This window comes from Leopardus geoffroyi, chromosome D2, assembly GCF_018350155.1.
Source record: "Leopardus geoffroyi isolate Oge1 chromosome D2, O.geoffroyi_Oge1_pat1.0, whole genome shotgun sequence".
Taxonomy (NCBI): Eukaryota; Metazoa; Chordata; class Mammalia; order Carnivora; family Felidae; genus Leopardus; species Leopardus geoffroyi.
In genome coordinates this window covers 34,997,304-35,023,160 of record NC_059334.1, presented here as the reverse complement: position 1 = coordinate 35,023,160, position 25,857 = coordinate 34,997,304, and the positions used below count along the sequence as shown (strand labels likewise).

Sequence of the window (25,857 nt, the reverse complement as noted above, 5' to 3'; positions counted from 1 at the left end):
GTGTTATATTAGCTTCAGGTGTACAATGTAGTGATTCCATAGTTCTATACATTACTCAGTGATCATCACCATAAGTGTACTCTTAATCCCCTTCACCTGTTTCAGCCATCTCCCACCCCTCTCCCCTCTGGCAACCATAATTTGTTCTCTAAGTTCTCTATTTTTTTGTTTTGTCTTATTTTCTTTGTCCATTTGTTTTATTTCTTAAATTCTAAATATGAATTTCTCTTTCTCTGACTGACATATTTTGCTTAGCATTATACGCTCTAGATCCATCCACGTTATTGCAAATCTTTCAGTGGTTTTTTTAATGCACTGCATGTCCCTATACAAATACACATTTCTCTTTTACAAAACTGAAATCGTGCTTTACATTAACTTTTATTCCTTGCCTCTTTTTATTTAATGGGAGCATTTTTCCGCATAATTGAGTATTCTTAAAAAATCATGATCTACACATCTATGTAATATTTTATCATATTAACCATAATTATTGATCATTTACTTATTATTAAATATTTATACTGTTTATATACATTCTCATATGTAACTCTGTATAGAAACATGTCTAATTATTTCTTTTTTTTTTTTTAGATTTTTTTTTTTTTCAACGTTTATTTATTTTTGGGACAGAGAGAGACAGAGCATGAACGGGGGAGGGGCAGAGAGAGAGGGAGACACAGAATCGGAAACAGGCTCCAGGCTCTGAGCCATCAGCCCAGAGCCTGATGCGGGGCTCGAGCTCACGGACCGCGAGATCGTGACCTGGCTGAAGTCGGACGCTTAACCGACTGCGCCACCCAGGCGCCCCTAATTATTTCTTATAATAAATTCCTCTAAGTCAAATTGCTAAGTCAATGAGCATGAACTTTTTTAAAGCTTTAATATGTAATACTAAATTGCCATTCAGAACCTTTATACCAGTTTATTCCTCCCCCAGTAAATTATACATCTGTCTGATTCCCCAAAACTGGGAATCACCAATTTAAAAATTAATCTTTTTATTAAACAAAAATAGTAAATGAAGTAAACAGATCTTTCAGCTTCAGCAGATTTGCTATCATAATATGACCTAACTTCTTATAGATTCATCCCTAAAAACTCCCCAAAATCAAAATTTTAGGTTATCAGTTCTACTGGTGACTGTGTAATGCAGGAGCCCTCAAAAATGAAAATAACCTTGGTAGCTAAGTGCTTCTTACTTATTTTCAAAAACTACATTTAACTGGGTATTTTCCAATGAGTGTAATAGAAATACAACAGAATGGAAGTACACATAGACTGGAAATAATTAGTTCAAAGTTTCGATTCCAACCTGAGGACCTTTCTATTTGCCCACAGCAAAATCATTTACTCACAAATTCTTTTTGAATAAGCCACAGGTATCATTTATGGGCTATATTTGGAAATGGAGTCACACTGTAGGATGATTTACTCACCAGTAGCTGAAGAACCCCTTCTGCACCTAATTTCAGATGAACAGGATCTCTATCAACAACTTGCTTATTTTCACTAAGACCAGTTTATGGAGGGTTAAGTGCACTCATGGCCTTACCAACGCCCCGGTCATCCACTGTGGGATTATCAATCCACCGCTGTGCTTGTTCAATCTTGCCCTCCAGGTGGACAGCTGCCTTGGCGGGTCTGCTGTTGGCCACAGCCCTATTGGTTTTGGTCTGCAAGTTCTGCAGGGCCGTGGCCACCTGTTTGGCCAATGCTCGAGCCTCTGGGGAATCTCCTTTCCCCCTGAAAAGGAAAAAAAAAAAAAAGCCATCCTGTCATAGACACTATTTACAGTGAGAGGATTTTAATTGCTACACAAATGCTAATGAGATGCCAAATTGCTAATGATTATTATTAGCTTAGTTTGGAAGGAGAGTGGTTTATTTATTTGGCACTAAAGTAAGAAATTGATCATTTAAATTCAGATTGCATTATCCCAGTTAAAACATTAAATAAGAGTTTGAGTCAATCTACCTCAATCGAGCTCAACCATTTGGTTAGCTGAGCTCAATCAAACATCACTAAGTTGGGGGGGGCACCTGGATGGCTCAGTAGGTTGAGGATCCGACTTCGGCTCGGGTCATGATCTCATGGTCTGTGAGTTCAAGCGCCGTGTCAGGCTCTGTGCTGACAGCTCAGAGCCTGGAGCCTGCTTTGAATTCTGTGTGTCTCTCTCTCCCTCTGCCCCTCCCCCACTCGTGCTCACACACGCACGCACACTCGCTCTCTCTCTCAAAAATAAACATTAAAAAAAAAATCACTACATTGTCTGACCCCTCAGTTGACCATCAAGGAAAACACTAGTTCCCTCAGGGATTAGGTGGGCCCAAGTAGCCATGTATGTTGTATAGCAGTAGTTGAAGCAGTTACAGTACTAGTTATAGAACTAGTAGTAAGTAGTACAATTTTTTGAGTCCCAACTCTGATAGTAAATAACACTCTTATGTTATTTAATCCTCATGACAAACCTAAGAGGTAGATACCAGTATTATCCCCATTATTCAAAAAGCAAGAGTGAGGGACCAAAAGGTTGGATAACTTACCCAAGATCCTATCACTTACTTTGGTGGACTAGGGATTCAAACCCAGGCACTATGACTTCAGAGTCCTCACTCTTAGCTACTTACATTGGTATCAAAATAATTCTCCAATTCTTGCCATAACCGACTGAACTGGTTATCTAACTCAAAGACAACATGAACACAGTCAAGCAAGGAACCTAATTCCAGTGTGCATAAAAGTCATCTGGGATCTTAGTTTTAAATGCACCATCAGAAGAGATTATGATTAAGTACACCCCACTGCAAACGCAGTGGAGTCCAGGCTGTACATTTTTCACAAGATTCCCAGGTGGTTCTGAGGTATGTTGTCCTTGGCCCATGCTTCAAAAACACTGCATAGTCAATTAGCGGTGGGTCTGGAACTAGAAAGCCTGGGACATGGTAGGGCAAAGCTAGACAAAGAACCCAAATAAACAAAATCAACACACAGACTGAAGCAGACAGCATGCCATACAGCTACTAACAAACAGAGGGAGTAGTTTCCAGTTGCCACCAGACCTGGCCATACTTCAAACTATTAAGTTCCATTAGACATTAGATGCCACTACACATTTCTGGCCTCCACTTTTTCTTGAGTTTCTTGTAACCAAATACAGAAATAAAAAGAGAATCACAATTATGTATCACAAAGGGAGATTACTGCCCCCAAAACCCTATTCCAAAGACTTCAGATTCTAACCATTATGAACATATAAAAAATATGACACATTTTATTTCTCAAGTCCACCTAGAGAAAACATCAGGTTAATCTTATCTGCCTCACCTGTAAAAATGAAAATGTTAGCCTACCAGCGAGAACAACTAATTTAGATATTCTCTGAAGAACTCCTTTGTGATTTTAAATTTCAGTACCTTCTCCATTATAAAGCTGGACAAAGAAGGTATTTACTTTGGTTCTGATCGTGGCTACTCCCACTGTCAGGAAGCTATGGATATGTATATGTTATACTAATAAGTAATGATGGCATATGACCACACAGGAAGGTTTGCTGTTCTCACCATTAGCATCAATTCTCTCTTCATCATTAAGAAACATTAATGAGTGCCTGATATGTATATGGAATCGTGTTCTGGTCCTTAAAACAGTTTCTCCTTTGAGTATTTTAAACTAGTGATAATGTAAACAGATTATATTAATGGGTTAATATTAACAAACATAGACCTAACTGTATAGACATTATATTTTACAATGATCAAATTATTTTCTCTACCTAAACAACTCAAGATTTGGGGTATAAAACAGTGATTCCCAAATGATCAACCTTGATATGTAATCAAACTTGAGCTGCTAAGTTGGTCTCTATCACAACCTCCTGCCTAAAGTATGTTTACCCTGCTCCCACCCATCTCCTATTCATGGTAGGCAGGAGTGTGCTTTCTTAGCCAGTATTGTCCTCTTGCTCAATACAAGACTTGAAAGAATTCTAAAGTACAAGTCACTGACACAAGGTTAGGTACTCTCCCATGGAAGAACAGGAAATGAAACATACAAGTTAAATGAAAAGCCAAATCTCACAAGATACTTGACTATGGTTATCCCTGAAGAAGTGGCTGGAGGCCTGAGGTGGAGAAGAAGCGACTTTTGTCCTCTTTTTTAATGTTCTTTTAGCAGTTTATTTAAGAGAGAAAAATACTGATCAAAGGAACAAAGCAACACCTCTTTATATAATCAAAGTAGAAGCCATGAAAGCCTTTAAAAGCAGTAGCTGTGGTGAGGACATTGTATTTAAGGATGTTTTATAACTGTTACATAAGAAATAACATTCCTGGGGAGAAAAGAAAGCATCTTCTTATGCCTCCTCCCCCTCCCCCCTGTCCACAGTCCACAGTATCTTTTCTTAGATAGCCACAAATATTTCCCTCTTGTGCCTGGGAAACAGCTATGCCACAAACATGATATAGCAGGAAAAGTCCTAGCTTAGAAATAAAAAGTGGATCTCAAAAAAGGAGTTCTTAGCATCCTAAATACATTAATTTAAAACCATGTGATCAGCAATAAATCATTAAACCTCAGTTATGTCAATAATAAAACAGAAGTAATACCTGACCTAGCCATGTCACACAGAATCAACAAGAATACAGTGAAAGAGCATCACATGTGCATTTAACCTATAGTATTCAACTATATATGCACTTGGGGGAAAAAAGAGAGAGATTAAAAGGCAATGTCAGAAGTTAAATACATACTGTCTTCGTAGATCTGCTAATTTAGAAGTCAGAGCAGATATTTCCCCAAGAGAACGTAGAATGTCATCTCTCTCTTTAGGATCATCACATAATTCTGCTATTTTCCGAGCTTCAGCCAAAGCCCCTCGAATCTGTTCTTCTCCTTCTGGTCCACCATTTGGATCTGCAAGCCAATTCTAAACACATAAAAATGGGGAAAAAAGCACACTGTGATCTCCTCATAAACCACATTTCATTCAACTGACAAGGCCATGAGAAATATTTCAAAAGTAATCACAAGGCACACCAGTGATCGCTTTTACAATGTTGATTCTTACTGTTTTAAACAGGTTCTTAGCTCAGGCAAAATCAAATCAATCCTCCATCTTCTTAAAAGTGATTTTTTTCCTTCCCCATCAGAATAAGTATCTTCAGGGGCGACTGGGTGGCTCAGTCAGTTAAGCGTCCAACTTTGGCTCAGGTCATGATCTCATGGTTCATGGGTTTGAGCCCCACATCAGGCCCTGTGCTGAAAGCTCAGGGCCTGGAACCTGCTTCAGATTCTGTGTCTCCCTCTCTCTCTCTGCCCCTCCCTCTCTCTCACTCTGTTTCTGTCTCTCAAAAAAAAACGTTAAAATTTTTAATAAAAATAAATTTTAAAAAAGAGAATCTTCACAAGCGTATCTTTGCTTTAATCACACCTTACTAATTCTTCAATTTGTCAAACATTTCTCTGTGAACTGCTTGAAAATCATTTTACAGGAGAGTGGCATCAGAAAACTTTAACCTTTTAACATTGCTATGACCAAATACAGTTGTGAATTCTAAGATGAAGAAAAGCTTTTATATACTGTGATCTATACCAGGAACTAGAATTTTCTTGGTGCTCAGAGTACTTTTTTTTTTTTTTTTTTTAATTTTTTCATTTTAGAGAGAGAGAGAGAGCACACATGCACAAGCAGGGTACAGGGGCAAAGGGAGGGAGAGAGAGAGAGAGAGAGAAAGAAACCCAGGCGGGCTCCACACTCAGCGCAGAGCCCAATGCAGGGCTCAATCCCACACCCCTGGGATCATCACCTGAGCCAAAATCAAGAGTCAGACACTCAACCGACTGAGCCCCCCAGGTCCCCCCAGAGTACTTCCTTTAATCAAAGTATTCAAAATTAAGATCTCTATTTCAAAATAGAGTTAACATGAGTCTAAACCTGTGGTAGTAGAGGAAGTGTTAACATTGGTAATTGCTGGGAATCAATCATCACTTAGAAACACCCATTATCTACCCATCTATATATATAGAGGTGGGGGGAGGGAGAGAGAGAGATGCAGAATAATTATGGAACATTTCTCTTTTATTTCCCATCCCTCCTTAAAACCATCATTACTACCTGAGCAGCATCGATCTTCTTGGCAATGCTCTGCTTTGAGTTGGTCATAGCTTCCAGCTTGCGAGCTGCATTTTCCACTTTGGCTGTTAGCACATCCAGACCCTGAGATACCTGCTGGGCCTTCTGCATGGCCACTGGCGAGGCTCCTTGTCCTCTGCTCAAAACAGATGTTGTCATTGTACTCTCTCAAATACTTACTGGCAAAATATCATGAGAAGCACAAATATGTCATTTTTGTTAACATGCTTGTCTTTTTCCTTTCCCCTACTACATCTGGGATAGCACAAGAAAACAGAAGAGATAAAGCAAAACACCCAAACCATCGACTTTCTCCTTTGGCTTTTAAAAATATGCATTAGCTTCCTGGAACAGCATAACCACTTTACAGACCAGCCTGCAAATTTCAATAATAATGATTCTCCTTTTGATGGTGATTACATAATCAAGTCTGAACTTCAGGGGGAAAATGTGCTTGTGATCTTCTTGCTATGAGGGTTTTGTTACCATAGTAATGTGTGCTTTAGAAAAAAAAATCCCATTAGACTGTCTTATTTATGGGCAAGTATACATTGAAAATGTTTCAGGAAGCAGCAAGCACTGTATTACTGAAAGCACATGACACTAGGACCAAATAGATCTGTGTTCAAATCCTGGCTCCTGGGACCTGTGAACCTTGTTTACAATGGGCTTCAGCTTTGTAACTTATAAAATGAGGGGTGTGCAGGTAACAATACTTGCCCTGCTTACCTAACAGGGTGGCTTCAAGCAAAAACAAAACAAAACAAAACAAAACAAAAACCCTGAAAACACTATGTCAATAAAATAATACGAACATATAATTACTACTGTTATTAAATTGTCATGATTATTAAAATGAACCTAATAATAATCTTCAAGTCTACCTTCTACTCCTATGCAATCTATAAATATCAAAAACAGTTGTCACTGAGGTGACAAGAAACTGTTGTTTTCCATCACATTCTTAAAGAACTAATTTTACTGGGGCGCCTGGGTGGCGCAGTTGGTTAAGCGTCCGACTTCAGCCAGGTCACGATCTCACGGTCCGTGAGTTCGAGCCCCGCGTCAGGCTCTGGGCTGATGGCTCAGAGCCTGGAGCCTGTTTCCGATTCTGTGTCTCCCTCTCTCTCTGCCCCTCCCCCGTTCATGCTCTGTCTCTCTCTGTCCCAAAAATAAATAAACGTTGAAAAAAAAAAAAAAATTAAAAAAAAAAAAAAAAAGAACTAATTTTACTATTTTCCTCTCCCAAAAGTGATACACTTCTAAAAATGATGAGCATTATTAGAAAAGTGTTTTCTCTTTGTAAGAGACTTTCCAAGTCATAACAAAATACGATTTGCCACATTTTTATAAGCTCATATATTTTTTAAATTTTTTAATGTTTATTTAGTTTTGAGAGAGAGAGAGAGAGAGCACAAGCAGGGGAGGGACAGAGAGACAGAGAGGGAGACACAGAATCCAAAGCAGGCTCTGTCTGTCAGCACAGAGCCTGACACAGGGCTCGAACCCACAAACCGTGAGATCATGACCTGAGCCGAAATCAAGAGTTGGGCACTTAACCGACTGAACCACCCAGTCGCCCCTCAGATATTTTTAATCCACTCGGTCTGGTAAACTCAATGATGGGGTGGCAACTTTATCAGTTGGTATAATGGCATGGCTTATCCTCTTAACCTGAGCTTCTGATTTTAGGATGAACTCCAAAACATCTTTGCTTCCCTTTATAGTAGCATGGATCTGTCATTCATTTATCTATCTTTTCAAATTCATCTTTATTGGGGCACCTGGGTGGCTCAGTCAGTTAAGTGCCCAACTCTTGATTTCGACTCAGGTCATGTTCTTATGAGTCATGAGATCAAGCCCCGCTGATAGTGCAAAGCCCGCTTGGGATTCTCTCTCTCTCTCTCTCTCTCTCTCTCTCTCTCCCTCTGCCCCACCCCACTCACACACACTCTCTCTCTCAAAATAAATAAAATAAACTTAAAAAAATAAATTCATCCTTATTTTTCATCTAAACCAATATGTGAAGTAATGAACTCAAATACTATTTATTGCCAGGTATATAAAAGATATATATACCTTTTATTTGTACTTGAGGCTTCCCTTTTATGTGCAGAGGAGTGGAAGACTTTGGGGATTTAATTTGCTTTTTTCCTTCATATCTAGTAATTCATGATGAGAAACCATGTTAGTATAAAAGTCCAATTGTGAAAATGTAAAAATATTGATGGGCTACATAATTTTTCATTCAAAATAAAAAGTTTACTGAGCCCCATGAGAGGAAAAATATATCCTTACAACCTAGAAACCCTAGGTGAAAAGAAGAGTATCAATGAGGAAATTGTTACTGAGTTTCAGCCACTAAAATGTTAAATAGCTAGGCATATTTAAGAAAAGCTAACAGGGGGATAGCTTTCTAATCTTTCATCAGGAAAGGATATTGCAGGCTCCAGTGTGAAGAAGGCCCATAGCTCCCTTCCCTGTTCTAGCCTTTTCTCTTTACAGATTTATGGCCGATCCCATACAGCAGCCACCTTGTTCTCTTGCTCAAATTCATCTTTCTCTGAACACATACAACTGTGTATTTGAGAATTCCAAGTGAAAACTGTCTACCACACTGTGAAAAGGCTGCAGACAAAAGAGCCAGCAGTGAGAAATTAGAAGAGCCAAGAATCTTGTCAAACTGCATTGGCATTTCTCCGAATGGGAACAGAACTTCTTTTTGTCCTTTCTGTAAAGTTCCTGTCATGCTCATGACAGGGGAGACTGCTTCACAGCAAGAGAAAAAGGCTCACTGGGTTCAATGAGATCACATTTATTTATGCAGTTCCTTCTCCCCTACAAGGTAGAGATCCTAAACCTGAAACCTCTGGAGTTCCCAGGACTGCAGTGAATCCACGATCCTCGGGAAATTATACATATTACTATAGGGGCAAGTTTATGTGCAACTTTTTACATGAAGATTAATGGCTCTCATGAGATTATAAAAATTATTTTGATCCAAAAAAGGTTAAGAACCACTCCTTTAAGAGCTGTATTCTTGGGGCACCTGGCTAGCTCAGTCAGAAAAGGGTGTGACTCTTCAACTCGGGGTCATAGGTTCAAGTCTCATGTTGCGTGCAGAGATTACAAAAAACAAATAAACTTTAAAAAAACTGTATTCTTTTTTTTAATTTTTTTTTAATGTTTATTTTTGAGAGACAGACAGAGACAGAGCATGAGTGAGGGAGTGGCAGAGAGAGAGGGAGACACAGAATCCAAGACAGGCTCTAGGCTCTGAGCTGTCAGCACAGAGCCCGACACGGGGCTTGAATTTACAGTGAGATCATGACCTGAGCCGAAATCGGCTGCTTAACCGACTGAGCCACACAGGCACCCCCAAAAAACTGTATTCTTAAGTTTATTCTGTTAATACATTTGAACAACATGTCAAGGGGTTATTTCTGAGGCCTGTTTGTATGGAGGCCCTATATATTCCAATTATCTCAAGATGTTTCATGACTTTCTTGAAGCAAATTAAACTTCATCTACACTAGTATTTCATATTTCAATTTTTCCTCAATGCTGATATTATAAAAGTCCATAAAAATGAGGATAATCTTTTAGAGCTGCATTAACTCTATGGCTGAGTTTCAAAGAAGCCTATATTATACTGAGTTTTCTTAACAGTAAACTATATAGATTTAGTTTACAGGGGGAAAAGTTCTAACAGTCAAGTCTTAAAGGAAGTAAAAGAATTATGAAACCAAATGAATAATGACGAAATAGAGACTCAAAAGCCTGGAAATAACCAACTTACAGGATAACCTATTTAATTGGATTTTAGAATAACATGAAATAATTCTAGTGTTTTCACTCTTTGTTTCTTTTTACCCATCCTTCATAAAAGATATGGCTACCCATGCCAGACTTCACCACTGCCCCTTATTCTTTCTAAACCTATGGCTAGAAACCAAGATACCATATTTCTATTTCTATTTCAACCTTGCTACAAAGAATCTGTTACTTTGAAAGTTTATCAAAGGAAAAGTTCACTTCAATCTTGAAAGAATTAATAGCGTATAAAATCTGTGTTGTCCATTAGTCAAAAATAACACAGGGAAATTAGCAGAAACTTGGTCTCTGAATTACTTTGTCAGGAGTGAGATACAATCTGTTACCTAACTTGGGTAAGAGTAGAGCAATTTTACCGGGCTCGGAGTTCAGCCACTTGATCAGTCATCTGCCCCAGCATTTTACAGGTTCCCAGGATCTCTCTGCGTTCTTTGCCTGCACAGAGTTCACCAACTTTTCCAGCTTCATCTAAGATCTGTCTGATGGCCTGCTCACCAGCATCCCCTAAAATAAAGAGATACTCAATATCCTCACTGCTGATATATTAATTATTTAGAAAGGATACTTTACAAGTCATTTCATTCATGAAGGAATGGGTGATTTTAGAAGACAAGTGAATAGAAGGCAATACATCTGATAGCTAACAGCCAAGCAGTGCCCTTATAAGCAGAGGGTGAGGTTTTAACCACAGATACTTCTAAAAAAAAAATACTTGGAACCATATCCATCTGGAGATGATAAGCAGCTTGTGGTAAGAATACAGATGATGAAAATAAGCTCTACTAATTTAATACTACTTAGCACCTCTAACCTCCATTAGGCTTTTCACATTCATTCAAATATTAATCTAAAACTGAATATTAGATTAGAAAATCCATAAAACCCAGCTCAATAACCCATTTGGGTCTTTACGTAAGTTAAATTTTCTTTCCAATTCTTATTGGCATCATTTAATCTGCTTAATTAAATACTTTTTTGACATAAATGGAAATCTGCCCAATGGGAACTAGAAAGAGAAGAGTTTGGGTTTTTTTTTAATATTTATTCATTTTTGAGAGGCAGAGAGCAAGCATGAGTGGGGGAGGGGCAGAGAGAGAGGGAGACACCAAATCGAAGCAGGCTCCAGGCTCTGAGCTGTCAGCACAGAGCCCGACGTGGGGTTTGAACTCACGGACCACGAGATCCTGACCCGAGCTGCAGTCGGGTGCTTAACCGACTGAGCCACCCAGACTCCCCTAAAGATAACAGGTTTTTTTTTTTTTAATAATTTTTTTTAAGTTTATTTATTTTGAGAGAGACAAAGCAAATGGGGGAGGGGCAGAGAGACAAGGAGAGAGAGAATCCCAAGCACACTCTGCACTGTCAGCACAGAGCCCAATCTGGGGCTCAATCTCACGAGCCATGAGATCATGACCTGAGCTGAGACCAAGATCTGGGCACTTAACCAACTGAGCTACCCAGGTGCCCCAAGACAAGAGTTTTTATTCAGAATAATTACCTTTCAGATTCAGGGAAGAAGTGAGCCAATATTCTGGCAGAGAATGCCCACTTCGGCTTGGTTTATTCCTCCATGATGAGAGGTGATTAGTCTATGCCGTTCATCTTTTTAAGGACCAGTAATGCTTCAATTAGTCAAAACTATCAGAGAATGGAGTATGCCCCTAAATGTTGCAGTAGTTATCTCAGAATTATGAGATTATGGAAAGACCCTCTTTCTTTATTTGTTTGCTTGACTTTTCGCTTTTTACTGTATCTGTCAGGAAAGTAGAACCAGTGGGTTACCTGGAGAGGCATTGGGATCACGGAGCCAACCCTTGGCCTGGTTCAGTTTGGAGTCTATGGAGGCCAATGCTCTCTTCATGGCTTCAGTGTCCTTTTGAAGAGAAATACCACAATTATTTTCTTTGCAAAAACTGAGATACCATGATACAAAGTAAGACAGAGAAAAAGTTACAGCACTTAACATACAATAGCTAATGTAGTCCTAAAACATCCTTAAAAATACTCTCATCACACCAGAGTGCTTATTTCTGTCAAAATGCAGCATTGTGCATGCAAATCTTCAGTTAATTCTATTTTGTTTTCTGGTTTCTCTATTGCTAGACTGTGAAAACTGGTAAAATCACTCAAGCCAAAAGATGCTTAATGTCTGCAGCAGGAAAAAGCCCTGTTGTCACATGCCTCATTATCAGCCTTTCCACTCATCTAGCGCAACCCTGGCAAAGCCCTCCCTGCATCAGGGAAGCCTCATTAGCATGTGGCGCCACAAATCACAGTTCTTTTACATCTTGTTTTGAAATACACAAACACTGGATGATGCTTCACTATACTTAATTAATCTGAAAAACTTGGAATTACTGGTTGGAAAAAAACTGAAAATTTTAATCTAGCAATTTAGTTTTAATTCCACAAATAAACCACTGAATGTAATGTAAGAAAAAAGTGTTTTTCTGGCCTTCCCTGCCATCCTCCTCACCCTCCTCATTCTTCGTTCCTTTACCATCCTAACCTGGAAGGAGAGGCAGAATAAAATAAAGCAGGTCTCAATTTATTGCTTACAATCAGGATTCAAAATGGCTAGCATTAAACTACCATAAAATCTCCCAGGATATGGCATGAGAAGCTGAAACAGACTAAAACTATACCTATAGTTTGATGAAGTTTTTAAAATTTCATCAAAGTTTTGCTCTAGGGAACTGGCTCTTAGAGAGTTCATCCATCAAAGCATAGATTTAACCTCTGAAGCTCTGGGCAATGCCCTGAATCCTTAACTTTTTTTCACTTTCCAATCCTGCAAAACTGGGGTTCTTAAAGGTGTTGTATCACCATGTTTCCACACGGGGGCACAAAGAGCATCCCCCCCCCCAACTTTTAATTCAAACAAGAATTAGTACAGTATACTAATACAGAGTAAGTGCTGACAACGCTCACAGGCCTAAGGTCAGCAGCCTGACCACAGTTTTTCCAAAGTACCTACTCACATTATAAGGACTCTCGGCTTTAGGATTTCTTCCTTCCCCATTTAAACAGATAATGACTGCTCTCCGTTTTAACCCTGGCTATCAAAGACTCTGAATAGCAAATTCTCAGCCACAGCAATGAATGAGAAGTGAACTAAATTACTGAAAAAATGTAAAGAAAATATTTTCTATTTCTAAGTTATTTGGAATTATGGGGGCTACCTATCAACAGAAGGCAGAGAGAGTCATGACAGTATTTCGAAATCCATTTGTAATTAGTACAAGCAGACAAATGGCATTTTTTAAGTGCTTTCGTTCTCAGTGGCTTAAATATCTGCTCCTCCTCCATCTTGTTCTACGGCAAAGCCTGCCTTTAAAAGTCAGCATTAGCATGATTCCAAATTAGCAAGGCCCAAATCAACACCTGTTTAGAGAGGCTCAGGCAACTCCCAACCTCAGAGAATTAGATAGCCGTTAGTGTCTAATATAAGTTATAGGACTTCACCTGGATACAGAAAAAAAAAATCACGATCTCTGACTGAGGCAGTATGCACACACTCTGAAGAGAAATCATATCCATGTAAAAATACTTCATAACCATTTCCCTAACACACTATGTTTTTAGTGAAATAAAATCAGAGATTTATTGCATTTCAAAAACCTAAATTCACAGGAACAAAGATCACATTTTGTGTGTGTCTACTCTAGCATTAATGTCTACTAGTTTGGGGCTCCCTGGCTGGCTCAGTCAGTAGAGCATGCAACTCTTGATCTCAGGGTTGTGAGTTTGAGCCCACGTTGGGTATGAAGACTACTTAAAAAAAGATTAAAAAACAAAAGATTAAAAAGATTAATTTGGAAACTAACTTTGAGGATTTCTTGCAAGTCAAGTTGTTTTAGGTATTTCTTCCCTTCATTTCTTTATTGAACCTCAAATTTAAATATAATTTAGTTTTACATGAGGCACCTGTGTGGCTCAGGCAGTTAAGCGTCCAACTTTGGCTCAGGTCTGATCTCACCACTGGTAGGTTCAAGCCCCGTGTCAGACTCTGTGCTGACAGCTCAGAGCCTGAAGCCTGCTTCAGATTCTCTGTCTCCCTCGCTTTCGGACCCTCCCCCACTCGCACTCTGTGTGTGTCTTTCTGTCAAAAATAAATAAACATTTAAAAAATAAATAAATATAATTTAATTTCACAAATTAAGAAACAAGGGCTCAGTCCTACAAACCCAACTGATCTCAGGTTTGCTGACATCAAACCCATGAACTTTTTCCTTTTACTAAAAAGAGCTGCCAAAGATTCTACTAACCTTATGTTATGCAGGTCCTTGCCTTGTTGACGTTGGCTTGGGTTAATAGTGTCCAGAAAATAAGCTCTAGAAATCAAAATCATAATCCTCACTAACCTAAAGGAGTTATTTTATTCTCCATTGCCCAAAAAAGATTTGAAACATAATGACAAAAAAGTGGCTTTGCTCTACTCAGTACCCTCAAAACTAATTGTTTTTTTCCTCCCTAATAAAGCATCAATGACCACCACTCTTGAAGGAGAGAATCTAATTCTCAGGAAGTGAGTAATTGACTCCTGAGTGGAAGATGATGTGGCATGAATAAATTAAAATTCAGAGGTGCTGGTTTTCCCCTAAAAAGCATCTACAGCAAAGTTGAAATGAAGCCGCAATTTTAAACTGGGAACTTCAATTAGTTACCAAAGTTTTTAATAGCCTGAATTTTAGATAATTTTGGTGTTTAAGACAGTAACTGAAAGGACCACCTTAAATTCTTTCTGGAACAGAGCAAGTTTTAATAAACATTTAAACATATTACATTTTTTTTTTCAACGTTTATTTATTTTTGGGACAGAGAGAGACAGAGCATGAACAGGGGAGGGGCAGAGAGAGAGGGAGACACAGAATCGGAAACAGGCTCCAGGCTCTGAGCCATCAGCCCAGAGCCCGATGAGGGGCTCGAACTCACGGACCGCGAGATCGTGACCTGGCTGAAGTTGGACGCTTAACCGACTGCGCCACCCAGGCGCCCCTAAACATATTACATTTTAATGTCATACCTATTAAAATAAAAAATGTCCATGGGAACAAATATTTTGGTCTTCTAAGAAACCCATATATATTTCTTTTGAAGGGCAGTATTTATTATGGAATTAAAAGAATTGTCATAAGCAACATAAGAAGTATATTAATATCGAATATGATATAAACCAAGTGACTGAACAACTAGGACCAGAAGTCAATTTTGAGATATATTTATAAAGGGGGAAAATAACCATAACCCTGTGGTCAACCGTACTATGTACCACAAAGTTTTCATTAAGCCATATGAAGCCTAAATACCAAGTACAATCTGGATATTAAATAGAAGGGAAAACAAAAACAAAAACAAACAAAAAAAACACACCTCATTTGAATATTTTCTCTGCAAAATCTCAAATTTGGGAAAGAGAAAAGTCTCCACCAATTTCTTCTCAGTTTTTTTTGTTGTTCTTTTTTTTTTAATGTTTGTTTATTTTTTTTTTTAATTTTTTTTTCAATGTTTATTTTATTTTTAGGACAGAGAGAGACAGAGCATGAACGGGGGAGGGGCAGAGAGAGAGGGAGACACAGAATCGGAAACAGGCTCCAGGCTCTGAGCCATCAGCCCAGAGCCTGACGCGGGGCTCGAACTCACGGACCGCAAGATCGTGACCTGGCTGAAGTCGGACGCTTAACCGACTGCGCCACCCAGGCGCCCCAATGTTTGTTTATTTTTGAGAGAGAGAGAGAGAGAGAGAGGCAGAGCGTGATCAGGGGAGGGGCAAAGAGAGAGGAAAACACAGAATCCAAAGCAGGCTCCAGGCTCTGAGCTGTCAGCACAAAGCCTAACGTGGGGCTCAAACTCACGAACTGCAAGATCATGACATTGGGCTGTTAAGATCATGATCTGAGCCAAAGTCAGAAGCTCAACTAACTGATCCACACAGGTCCCCTGTTCTCTCTCTCTCTCTCTCTCTCTCTCTCTCTCTCTCTCTTTTATTTTAAGGAGTGACTGTTTTTTAAAAAGACCAGATCTAAGTGTGCAGCTCTGGGGACAGCTGGCATGTCACCTCCCGCTATGGTCCCTTCTACAGTAAAACTCTTCTGAGTTCAAGTTTTAAATGAAAAAACCATGGTGGCTGGGCACTGTCACACACCAGAAAGCAGAGGGACAACCTTAAAAGAACTCCTTTCTGTACACCCTCCCAGGAACTGAAACGCTCCTGAAATGTAATACAAAGTGAGATCTAAAGAACACTGACTAGAACTGAGAACCAGAGCTCCTCCTACAAATAATCGAGAGGAACTGTAGTAGAAAAAGGGAGGTTCTACAATGCCATGTTCCAGAAAATTTGCAGTATGGGACTAAGGACCCCCTCTTGTTCACTGCCCAACCTACTCTCCCTTTTCCCACTGACACTTCCCCTCCCCACCTTTCCCTTCCCACTCTGTTCCATTCCTGTGGCATTCCCCTCCCCGACCCTTAAATTAGTGTTTTAAACAAAGATGTTTCTGGAAAGCATAGACTGAGCAGTAGAACAAAATTTTACAAACTACATTTAAGTGGTGGGAGAAAGTTGTCTACCCCTGAAATTTCAGAGAAGTTACTCTCCCAGACTTCAGTTCCCCATCTTTGAGAATACCTCCCTACCACCAAAATAAAAAAGAATAGCTTCCCAGCTCTAAAATTCTATGCCACCTTATGTGCACACAATCAGAGGTAGCAACTACAAGATCACTTGGATCAGAAGGGAAATCTCAATTGCTTTAACATTTTGGGCTTTTCTCCTTTTAGAGGGGAGGGGCTAAAATATCATAAATGCCTAATTAACTATTTATCTCAAACTCCAAGAGATAAGTCTTTTATTGTATTTGCTGCTAACATAAAACACTCTAAGACTCCTTAAGAAGCTCCATCATGTTGTACACCTGAAACTAATATACCATTATATGTCAACTATATCTCAGTAATAAAAATAAAACACCTATAATGGAATCATTTTAATTAACTGATTCAATCTTAAATCATGTTTCATTTTCATAGTAGACATTCTAATAATAATATAAAAAATCCTCACATACAACCTTATTTTTTAAAAAATGATATAAAAATCAACCCTTAAATCTCAATGGTCTGTATTTAACAGCAAGTATTATAGGATCACATGTTCTAATCACTATTTCCTTCTTTGGTAGGGTAAAGTAATCTTCGGTGCATGACATCTGAATCAGTCACTACATTTACTCATGACCAGCCTAGGCCCACAGTGGAAGGAGATCCACTACAAGAACTAATTCTGAATAATAGCATCTAATGACTCAAGGAGCAGTTGTGGGAGCACCTATGTAGGGCTCAAAAACTCTTAGCTTTTAAAATTTTTCTCACTTCCTCTTGATTCTCAGCATGCATCAACAAACAAGTAACGTAAATACAAAAAAAAAGAGATTAGGTATAAATTGCTAAATTTACAAAGGGTAGGATTATGATTGTGTTTAATTCACAAATTCTTTTGCTTCACAATGTATACTAAATTAATTTTTAATCACTATGACTGTTGATTTCAGGAGGGGAAAATTTTTACTTTCAAAATAAAATAAAGTGTTTAAAGTGAAAGTACTTTTAAATTTGTAAATCTGTAATTTGAAGGTAGGTATAAAAGGTAAAATAATCAGCTATCGCATTGCCTCTTTAAAAACTTAACTTATTTGGCAAGACGCACTTTTACCAAGAATTTTTTCCACTTACTTTCTTCCCCCACTTTTCTAGAGGAACCATCACTTTCCAGGAGAAAACTGCACCAATGGGGAAGCATGAAACAAGTATGGTAAGACAAAGTTAATTCTTTATTGGCAGGGTCGAGAGGAGGTAAAAGATATATGTAAATAGAATGAGGACCCAGTGGTCAAAGACAGACATAAGGTCTGATTAACTCACTGCTTACAGCTGAGCAATGAAAGATGCATAATGCTACCAAACTAAAAAAATAACCAAAATCCTAGTTACCAATTTCCATTCTCAAGGTGAAATTTTTTTTTCTAAGCGTTCTTGCAACTAATAGAAACAATCAAACTTAAGGGGTAGGGCGAAGTAGAGTGAATGGGGATGGGGTTGGAAGTAAGATTTGTCATGTACATCTTTTTATAGCATTTTGATTTTTGAACCAGGTAAATGTATAACAAAAGCAAAATGAGATTTAAAAATAAACATTTCTTGCTCATTCTGATGTGATTATATACTTGAGCTTCTTTCAGGTGAACTAATTTTATTTACTTTCTTTCATTCTGATAGCTGTATAGTAGTACCCTAACAGTCTGGTTCCTTCCAGATCAGCATAAGACTAAAACATCTACAAGAATGTACACAGTGGGGACCAGGTCTGTTTCCCTTGTATATTTCCCCAAGTGCCTAATCCTTGTCCTGAAAAACTCCACTGACCACATTTAAAAAAAAAAAGAAGCATCTCTCAATGGAACTTGCACAAAATAAAGCTTAATAACACTTATTAACTAAATGATGGATAACTTTTCCCTTCCAAAAATAGAAAACCATTAAAGTTGTAATGCCTGCTCCTCTTTTTTGCTATTTCTCATCTGCTAGAAGCAAAGGAGAGAGAATAAGGAAAGAGATTATATTAGGGGACCATGAGGTGATGGAGAACTATGGCTGATTCACAGCTTAGCAGGACATGCAGTGAACCACGAACTGAAGTTAGGAAAAACTTTAGATACACTTAACTTTTTCCCTTTAGATTTTGAAGGCTAGGATTATTGTGAAGGGCAGGTGCCCCATCTAAACTCCTTAGCCTACCCATTTCCATTATGGTTAAAACCTCAGCGACACATCTCCTAAAGCAAAATTCCGGAGCCTGCAAAGAAGACTGGTAGCAAATGCAAATACAGTGATGGCATCTGCTAGAAGTTTCCTTTCCTAAGAGCAGGGTCCACAGGTAACTTGGAGGTCACCCAGCTACTTGGAGAAACTTGCCCCTCAAATGAAGTCAGTACGAATGACCAGGCCAAAACAGTTCTCAGGAGCCTGTTCAAAAAGATGAAAGCACCCACCAAACACAGAAAGTCTGATATGCCATAGTAATGTATTTTCTTTTGCTTTCCCCAAAGAAATAGCTCAATACGAGCCAGAGTCAGTCTGCCAGACACAGCCCCAAGTCCCAGATTAAACCACATTCTGACGCACATTCGGACACAGTGTTACACACCGGCACACAGAATAAGGCACGGCACACAGCACAAGAAAACCTCACAGACATGCTTTTTCTCTTTTTAAGCGAAAAAGAAACTAGAGGGCATGAGAAAGCTTACCTTCTAAATGTGAGAAAAAGAATAAAACAAACAAGAGAACAAAAAAAAGATGCATAAAGAAGTCATAACAGGGAAGTGAAAGTTGTCAAATATGCAAAAGCAAAATTAAGTAAAATATCAAAGACTTAAAATGATTTCACCATATAGATTTAAAATACAGTCTTAGAACTTGTTCAAGAGCTTTGTGCCTCTGTAAACAAATCCATAGTTAAGATAAGCTAATTTCCTTCTGCATATTTAGATTCACTTTCTGGGCAGCAAGAGAGAGGGCTGGTGATTTTAAGACCCCACCTTTGACCTTACCTTATAGGTGTCCTGGAGGATAAACACAGCCCTACTGCGCACCCAGTGGAAGTCATATTACAAATCCCCTCTTTGCTACTAGCCTGCTGGGGGCTCTGGAAACACCATCTGAGTCACACATGGAGTGTGTTTCCTCCACTGCTTGTATCTTGGGCTCTACCCAGGAAAGCGTAAACCCAAGTGCCCCTATTCTCCCAGAGAGTCACTAGACAGGGAGAAGCAGACCACAGTAGCAGCAACACAAGACCACTGCTACTAGGCTCTAGAAGAAATCCACCAACTCTTTTGGAGTCCAGGAAGAAATTCTAGATAAAGGGTGAATAGGACCCTCAAACGAGGTTTTCACGAAAGTGCAAACTAATATTTTAATTAAGCTTTCCTTAAGGAAAATGGTATGCTGAAGGGACACACCTAGAAATGCCAACAATTTCCTCTGTAGATCTCTTAGTTCAAAGGTTGGTTAAGGAAAAGTTTCCATAAAATTCAGTCACAGGCATATTCTGTATCTTACTTAGTCACCTAGCAACAACCACCCACATAAAAAGGGAGGGTTCCCACCCAGGGGAGTAGACACCACATCAGAATTCCTCCACCAGACCAGCGAGGGTCCAGCTTAAAGAAAAAGCTACACATCTGAGCCTTCAACTGACCATTCACCCCACATACCCATTTCTTTGTTCTAGTCTGGGGCAAAGTAAATTTGCAAAAGCAGCAAGTAACCCATGAAACCCATGAAGAGTGAAGTAGAAATTATTTCATAAAATCTGAGTACTCTTCCGCCACTCACAATTACAAGATAAAATGTGAGGGGAGAATTCAGGAGTTTTCTTATTTCCCCTCTGAGAACACACACCTTGCTGGCCCAGGCATCTTCATCCCAAGAAGTGAGTTGTAATACACGGATGATCTCATTAATTTCAGCACTCATCTTTTCTACAGTAAAATTGCGATTTTTCAAAGCTTCTTCTATTCCTTGGTTTTTTGAATTTTTAGTTGTTACAAAAATCTTCATAGCTGTAAAAATAAACGATCAGAAAATAAGCTTAGAATTTAATCTTGCTGTATGACAACATTCACACAAGATATTCCATATTTTAGTACATGTTTTGGGTTTCTAAGATCCTAAAAAGAATATATTAGTTTGGCTCAGTTGGTGGAACGTGAGACTCTCGATCTCGGGTTGTGTGTTTGAGGCTTACATTAGGCGTAGAGATACCTTAAAAAAATAAAATCTTAAAAAAAAAGAATATGTTAAAAACAAAACAAAACAAACAAACAAAACACTGAAGGCTGCCAATGAAGTTCCAATATCAGCAACCTTAAGGTACAAGACATCACTACAAATGATCAGGGAGCTAATCTGACATGCATATATAGATGACCTATAATCCCCAAATGTCCAATATCCTTCTAAATCAGTTATCATCCCAGCCCTAACACTGTGCCCCATCTAATGCACACCCAATAGGACAAGACAAAAATAGTCAGTACAACTGTAACTGGAGTATGCTCCTGCACCCAATCCTAATGAAGATCCCAAAATACTGAGTTTATCTTTCAGAATTTCTCTCAACATGTAGTAGGAACTTTTTAACCCCCGAAAGTACAAGAAAATACTGATAATTTGAAGCACTAGAGAAAGAGAATATCTTCCCATAAAATAATTAAAATTGTGAAGACAAAGACTAACCAACACTTTATTGAGTTACCCAGATCAGAAAGAAATCTTGCTCCCAAAACTCTTCTATCACATGGAACAGCTGGCCTCAAAAACATTTCCCACGGAGATAGTAAGACTCTACTCACAAATGTTTTGTTTTCTGGTTTATATAAGGGCTTTCTGAGCTCTTACATTCACCTCTCCTTTTTTAGCTACTACCTGAAATGCCAAAGCAGGAAGGCAGGATCTGGGGGTGCCAGGACATGCCCTACAAGATTTTGAAAATAGGAAACACACAAACAAAAAAAAGACAGACTATAGAGCTGCCCTCTGACAGTTAAACTAACCCTTAACTTGACTAAGATAACTTATGTGAACCATGAGGTATCTGGTACATACTACACACCCAATGAGTGTAGCTCCCTCTTGCTAGCTGAGACAGCGGCCACCATGTTTGCATTTCTGGGCTCTACCCAGTGGAAAAGAAGTCCCATCTGGTACACTAGCTCTGTACAGTTCAATTTATTTTAGGAAAAACTGTGGACTTTGGGGGTCACTTCTTTGTCATATAGTACTCTATAATATCCATTCCAGCTAATTCTTTTTTCATAACACAAATAAAAGTGTCAATATTCATATGCCCATAACTAAAGTTTCTAGACATTCTACCTCCTAGAAAAGGAGCCTAGTAGAACTATGAGAACAGAGCTGGGCAACAGGAAAGGCAGCTTCAAACAAAGAGCAGGAGAAGGAGGACATTACAGAAGATGAATACTGGTTCTTAGCCAATCAGCTACAGCCATCAAGTAACACCCAATCTATCAGGTCTCATTTTACCCAGCCTGAAGGACATGCAACCGAGCAGCAAAAGAAAATGAACTTCAGGAGTTTAGAATATAGTGACTTTTTTTTTCCTGTAAGATAATGTACAGGCAGAAAATACCTGAAATGAGAACTGGCAGCAACTCTTTCACAGTGTTCATGGAGTTCACCAACATCACTCGGTGCTCCTGGTGAGTCAGTTCCTGCTGCCTTTCATCAATCATCTTGGCCATCTTCGTCATTCCTGGGGCATAAGGAATAAATTGTGCAGGGTGAGTCGTGAAACGATCCAGATTCACTTTCTGAGCCTAAATCCATTACGAATGACTACAAAAGTCCAAACTGATTGTCGGCTTATTTAAACAACAGATACTGTCACTGAACTGTAGCATTTTTGATAAAAATTTTTCAGGGCAGCTGTAACAATGCAACTTTATTCATTTCATTAAAAGTAATTTGCTAAATGTAAATCCAAACTATGACATAATTTTCACATGGTTGACATATAAAATATATTATATCTATATATTATAATATAAATAATATATGTTATAAATAATATAAACAATATATAATATAACGTATAATTATAATATAAATAATATATTATATGTACATAAAATATAAAAACGTATTTGTGAAAAACAAATACGGATTTGCAAAAAATGAATAAAAATATTTTGCCTGGTTACTACACATACCAGGTTCACATAATGGATCTGGCCACTGCATGTATGTAAGAATGTCATGCAAGCTGAGGCACCTGGGTGGCTCAGTCAGCTGAGCGTATGACTTTGGCTCAGGTCATGACCTCGCAGTTAGTGAGTTCGAGCCCCACATCAGGCTCTGTGCTGACAGCTCAAGGTCTGGAGCCTGCTTCTGGATTCTCCCTCTCTCTGCCCCTCCCCTGCTCATGCTCTCTCTCTCTCTCTCTCTCTCTCTCTCAAAAGTAAAGACATTAAAAAAAAAAATAGTAAAAAAAAAAAAAAAAAACTCATGCGAGCTTAGTACTGAGAATCTAGTGGCTGAAAAAAATCTTAAGAATTACAATAATGTGTTTTGTTTTCATCTTTATATTTTTCTGTACTTTCCGATTTGTCCAAAATAAGCATGTACTATTTTTATAATTAGAAACAAATAGAAATATTATAAAAATAATTATACTAAGGACAGCAATCAAAAGCATCTGGTGTTTTGGAACCGGCCTGCTAGCACTTTTTGTTTACTTTGGTTATTATTCAAAGGTGCTATGTGATTCTCTCAAGCTTTGGTTTTCAAACTGCTCTTAAGATTTCTTAAGTAGTTTCACAGATCATCAAAGGATACCAAAGAGGGGTAGGAAAGGAGGGGTTGCCCCTGCCTCATTCAGAATAGTTCCATTTTTGTCTTTATATGTTGGGATTCCGTGTAAGATTTTATTTGAAGAAATAAACTTTATTTTCCCAGTGCTATGGGAAAGTTTAAAGAATACTGCTCTAAAGGCATTTCCTGGTGATCTTCAAAGATGGCTCAGAGAAAGTCTTAACTGCCATAAGTTTACAGAATGACTGTATCGGAACCTCATGAACACACTGTGAATTAAAAATCATTCCACCTAAGGCAAAAGACTCTTATGAGGTGGTATGTGATCTTTACTACTGATAAGTTGAACATCTGAGGTTGTCCTGTCATTGGTCTCAATCATACTTTAAGGACCCTCAAGTTCATGTTATATGCCTATAACAGAAAAAGCTGGTATCTGTTCATGTATTTTGTATATTCAATTCTCAGGTGACTAAACAATCATTTCAAAATGAGACTTAGTCACAGTAGCTCTTCTCTTCTTCCAGGTCTGATTATATTATGCAGCCTCGGGCTAGGGCATGAATCCATAATAGTAGGCAGGCTAATTAACAAGACACGAGGTCATTAAGAGCTACAGGCCAGCTGGCAGACAGTGAAGGAATGCTGTATAATATGGAATGGAGGGGTCAGAATTCAGGGTGGCCTTAAGCATTACAGTAATAGAAAAGTATTTCCTATATTCTCCAGCAACATTTACAATGTCTAGTTTAATTCATTAGGCAGGGCCAGGATTTGTAGAAAGCAGATTCAGCTTTCAGAGACAATATCTCCTCAGTAGAAACACAGTGTCAGCTCCATCAGCAGAGTACAGACACCTCAAAACCCAATGTGTCATGACTAATCTTGGGCAAAAGGCAGGAGGGAGTACTCCTTTCACCTTGATCAAACTGGACAATCTCTAAAAACTCTTTATTATAAAAACTGGACATGACTAACCTGGTCCAAGATTCTTTGTGTAAGTGACCAAATCTTCCATAGTTTCCACCACCTCTGCCACTGTAAGATATTCCAAAATTCCTTTGCAAACTCTAATAATTTTACGAACCTGAAAATAGATTTCATATTTTAGTCAAGTGAGTGAACAATAAGTAGAAAACATGCTAATTCAGATGTGCAGCTCTTCAACATCTTCCCATCCTCAACAATCATCAATCCTCCATTATTACCTTTAAGACTATCTTTAAGACTTTTGCCTGGAAGAGGTCTGCATGGGCCTCAGATTGCCTACCTCAGCCTCATCGAAGGTGAGGAGCAGGTCTGATGTGCCTGAAAGGATGCCCCTTGACCCATCGATAAGATAATCTCGAGCAGGCACCGAGTAAGGATCTGACTGAAGCATCTGGGCTGCCTGAACAAGCTTGGTACAAGCATTCTCCACCCTGCGGGGAGGAACATGGAGTTAATTCACTGGCAGAACCAAGCAGAAGAATATCACGTGCAATGCAAAGAATGAAGAGACATATCCACATTTTTTTACTGCATGGAAAATTGCCAAGACCAATTTACAATAGGATTTAAGATTTTAGCTTTTAAAATCTACAATTAAGGGGGTACATCCATCCATCCATTCATTCATTCACACATTCACTCATTCACTTCACTAAGCCCTTGTTCTTTGTTATTTCCTGGCAACAAAAAATGATGACAAAATGTTTTAGACCTTTCAGTTTAGGTTGCTATATATCTCTGCAACTCCTTTGTTTCCTTCTTCCTCGCCCCGTCGACACTGCCGTTAAAAGACACCACACACAAAAAAAAAAAAAAAAAAAAAAAAGACACCACACAAAGAACGAAAATCCTTAACAACAGTTTCAGATTTAATATCTGGAAGTAAATTAAAATGCCAAAGCACTGTGTTAAATGAAATTTAATAATCAGATAACACAAAGGATTAGGAGGAAACAAAAAGTATGAAGTAATGCATAAATTCTCATTCATCTAGCTAAAAGGATTTGACAAATCCACTGGACTGTTTGAAAAGAGCCCTCTAACACTATGTTGTTAATTAAAAGGCCACTAGCATTAATAACAAAACCATTTATTGATAGTTTAATATTAATACAGTTCAATAACATAGACAACCTGATCATACAGAATAAATGAATGAATGAATGAATGAAATCAATGAAGAACAGAACCTCACTGATGTGGCTTTGGATCACTCTTAGAGGCCTGGTTGTTTACTGTTCCTTTTTAACTTTTAAATTAAATCTTTAATTTAACTTTAAGTTATATAGAATATGTATAGTCCTATATATGAAAGACAGTGAAAAATCACCTTCTTTCCACTATCTCCCAGACATTCAAATTCCATCTACTTGCAATTAATGTTACACGTTTCCTCTGTATTCTTTAAAATAAAACATTTATGCATCCAGAAACAAAGACAGGCTTCTACTTTTTTATACAAATAGGATCATACTATTCATACTCTCTGCATTTGGCTTTTTCCA

At 38.4% G+C, this 25,857-nt stretch overlaps 1 protein-coding gene across 2 annotated transcripts in view; it reads right to left on the bottom strand.

Annotated features, from left to right (window-relative positions):
* Positions 1-25,857, bottom strand: part of VCL (vinculin) — a 110,446-nt gene that overhangs the window by 22,189 nt on the left and 62,400 nt on the right. For both annotated transcript variants that reach the window (XM_045439665.1, XM_045439664.1), the window contains exons 3-11: positions 24,633-24,783; positions 24,341-24,449; positions 22,182-22,304; positions 20,432-20,592; positions 11,750-11,840; positions 10,324-10,471; positions 6,116-6,269; positions 4,752-4,927; positions 1,556-1,746 (exon numbers count right to left, since the gene is read on the bottom strand). In XM_045439665.1, coding sequence (XP_045295621.1) covers positions 1,556-1,746; positions 4,752-4,927; positions 6,116-6,269; positions 10,324-10,471; positions 11,750-11,840; positions 20,432-20,592; positions 22,182-22,304; positions 24,341-24,449; positions 24,633-24,783 — 1,304 coding nt within the window. The remainder of the gene's footprint in view (positions 1-1,555; positions 1,747-4,751; positions 4,928-6,115; positions 6,270-10,323; positions 10,472-11,749; positions 11,841-20,431; positions 20,593-22,181; positions 22,305-24,340; positions 24,450-24,632; positions 24,784-25,857) is intronic.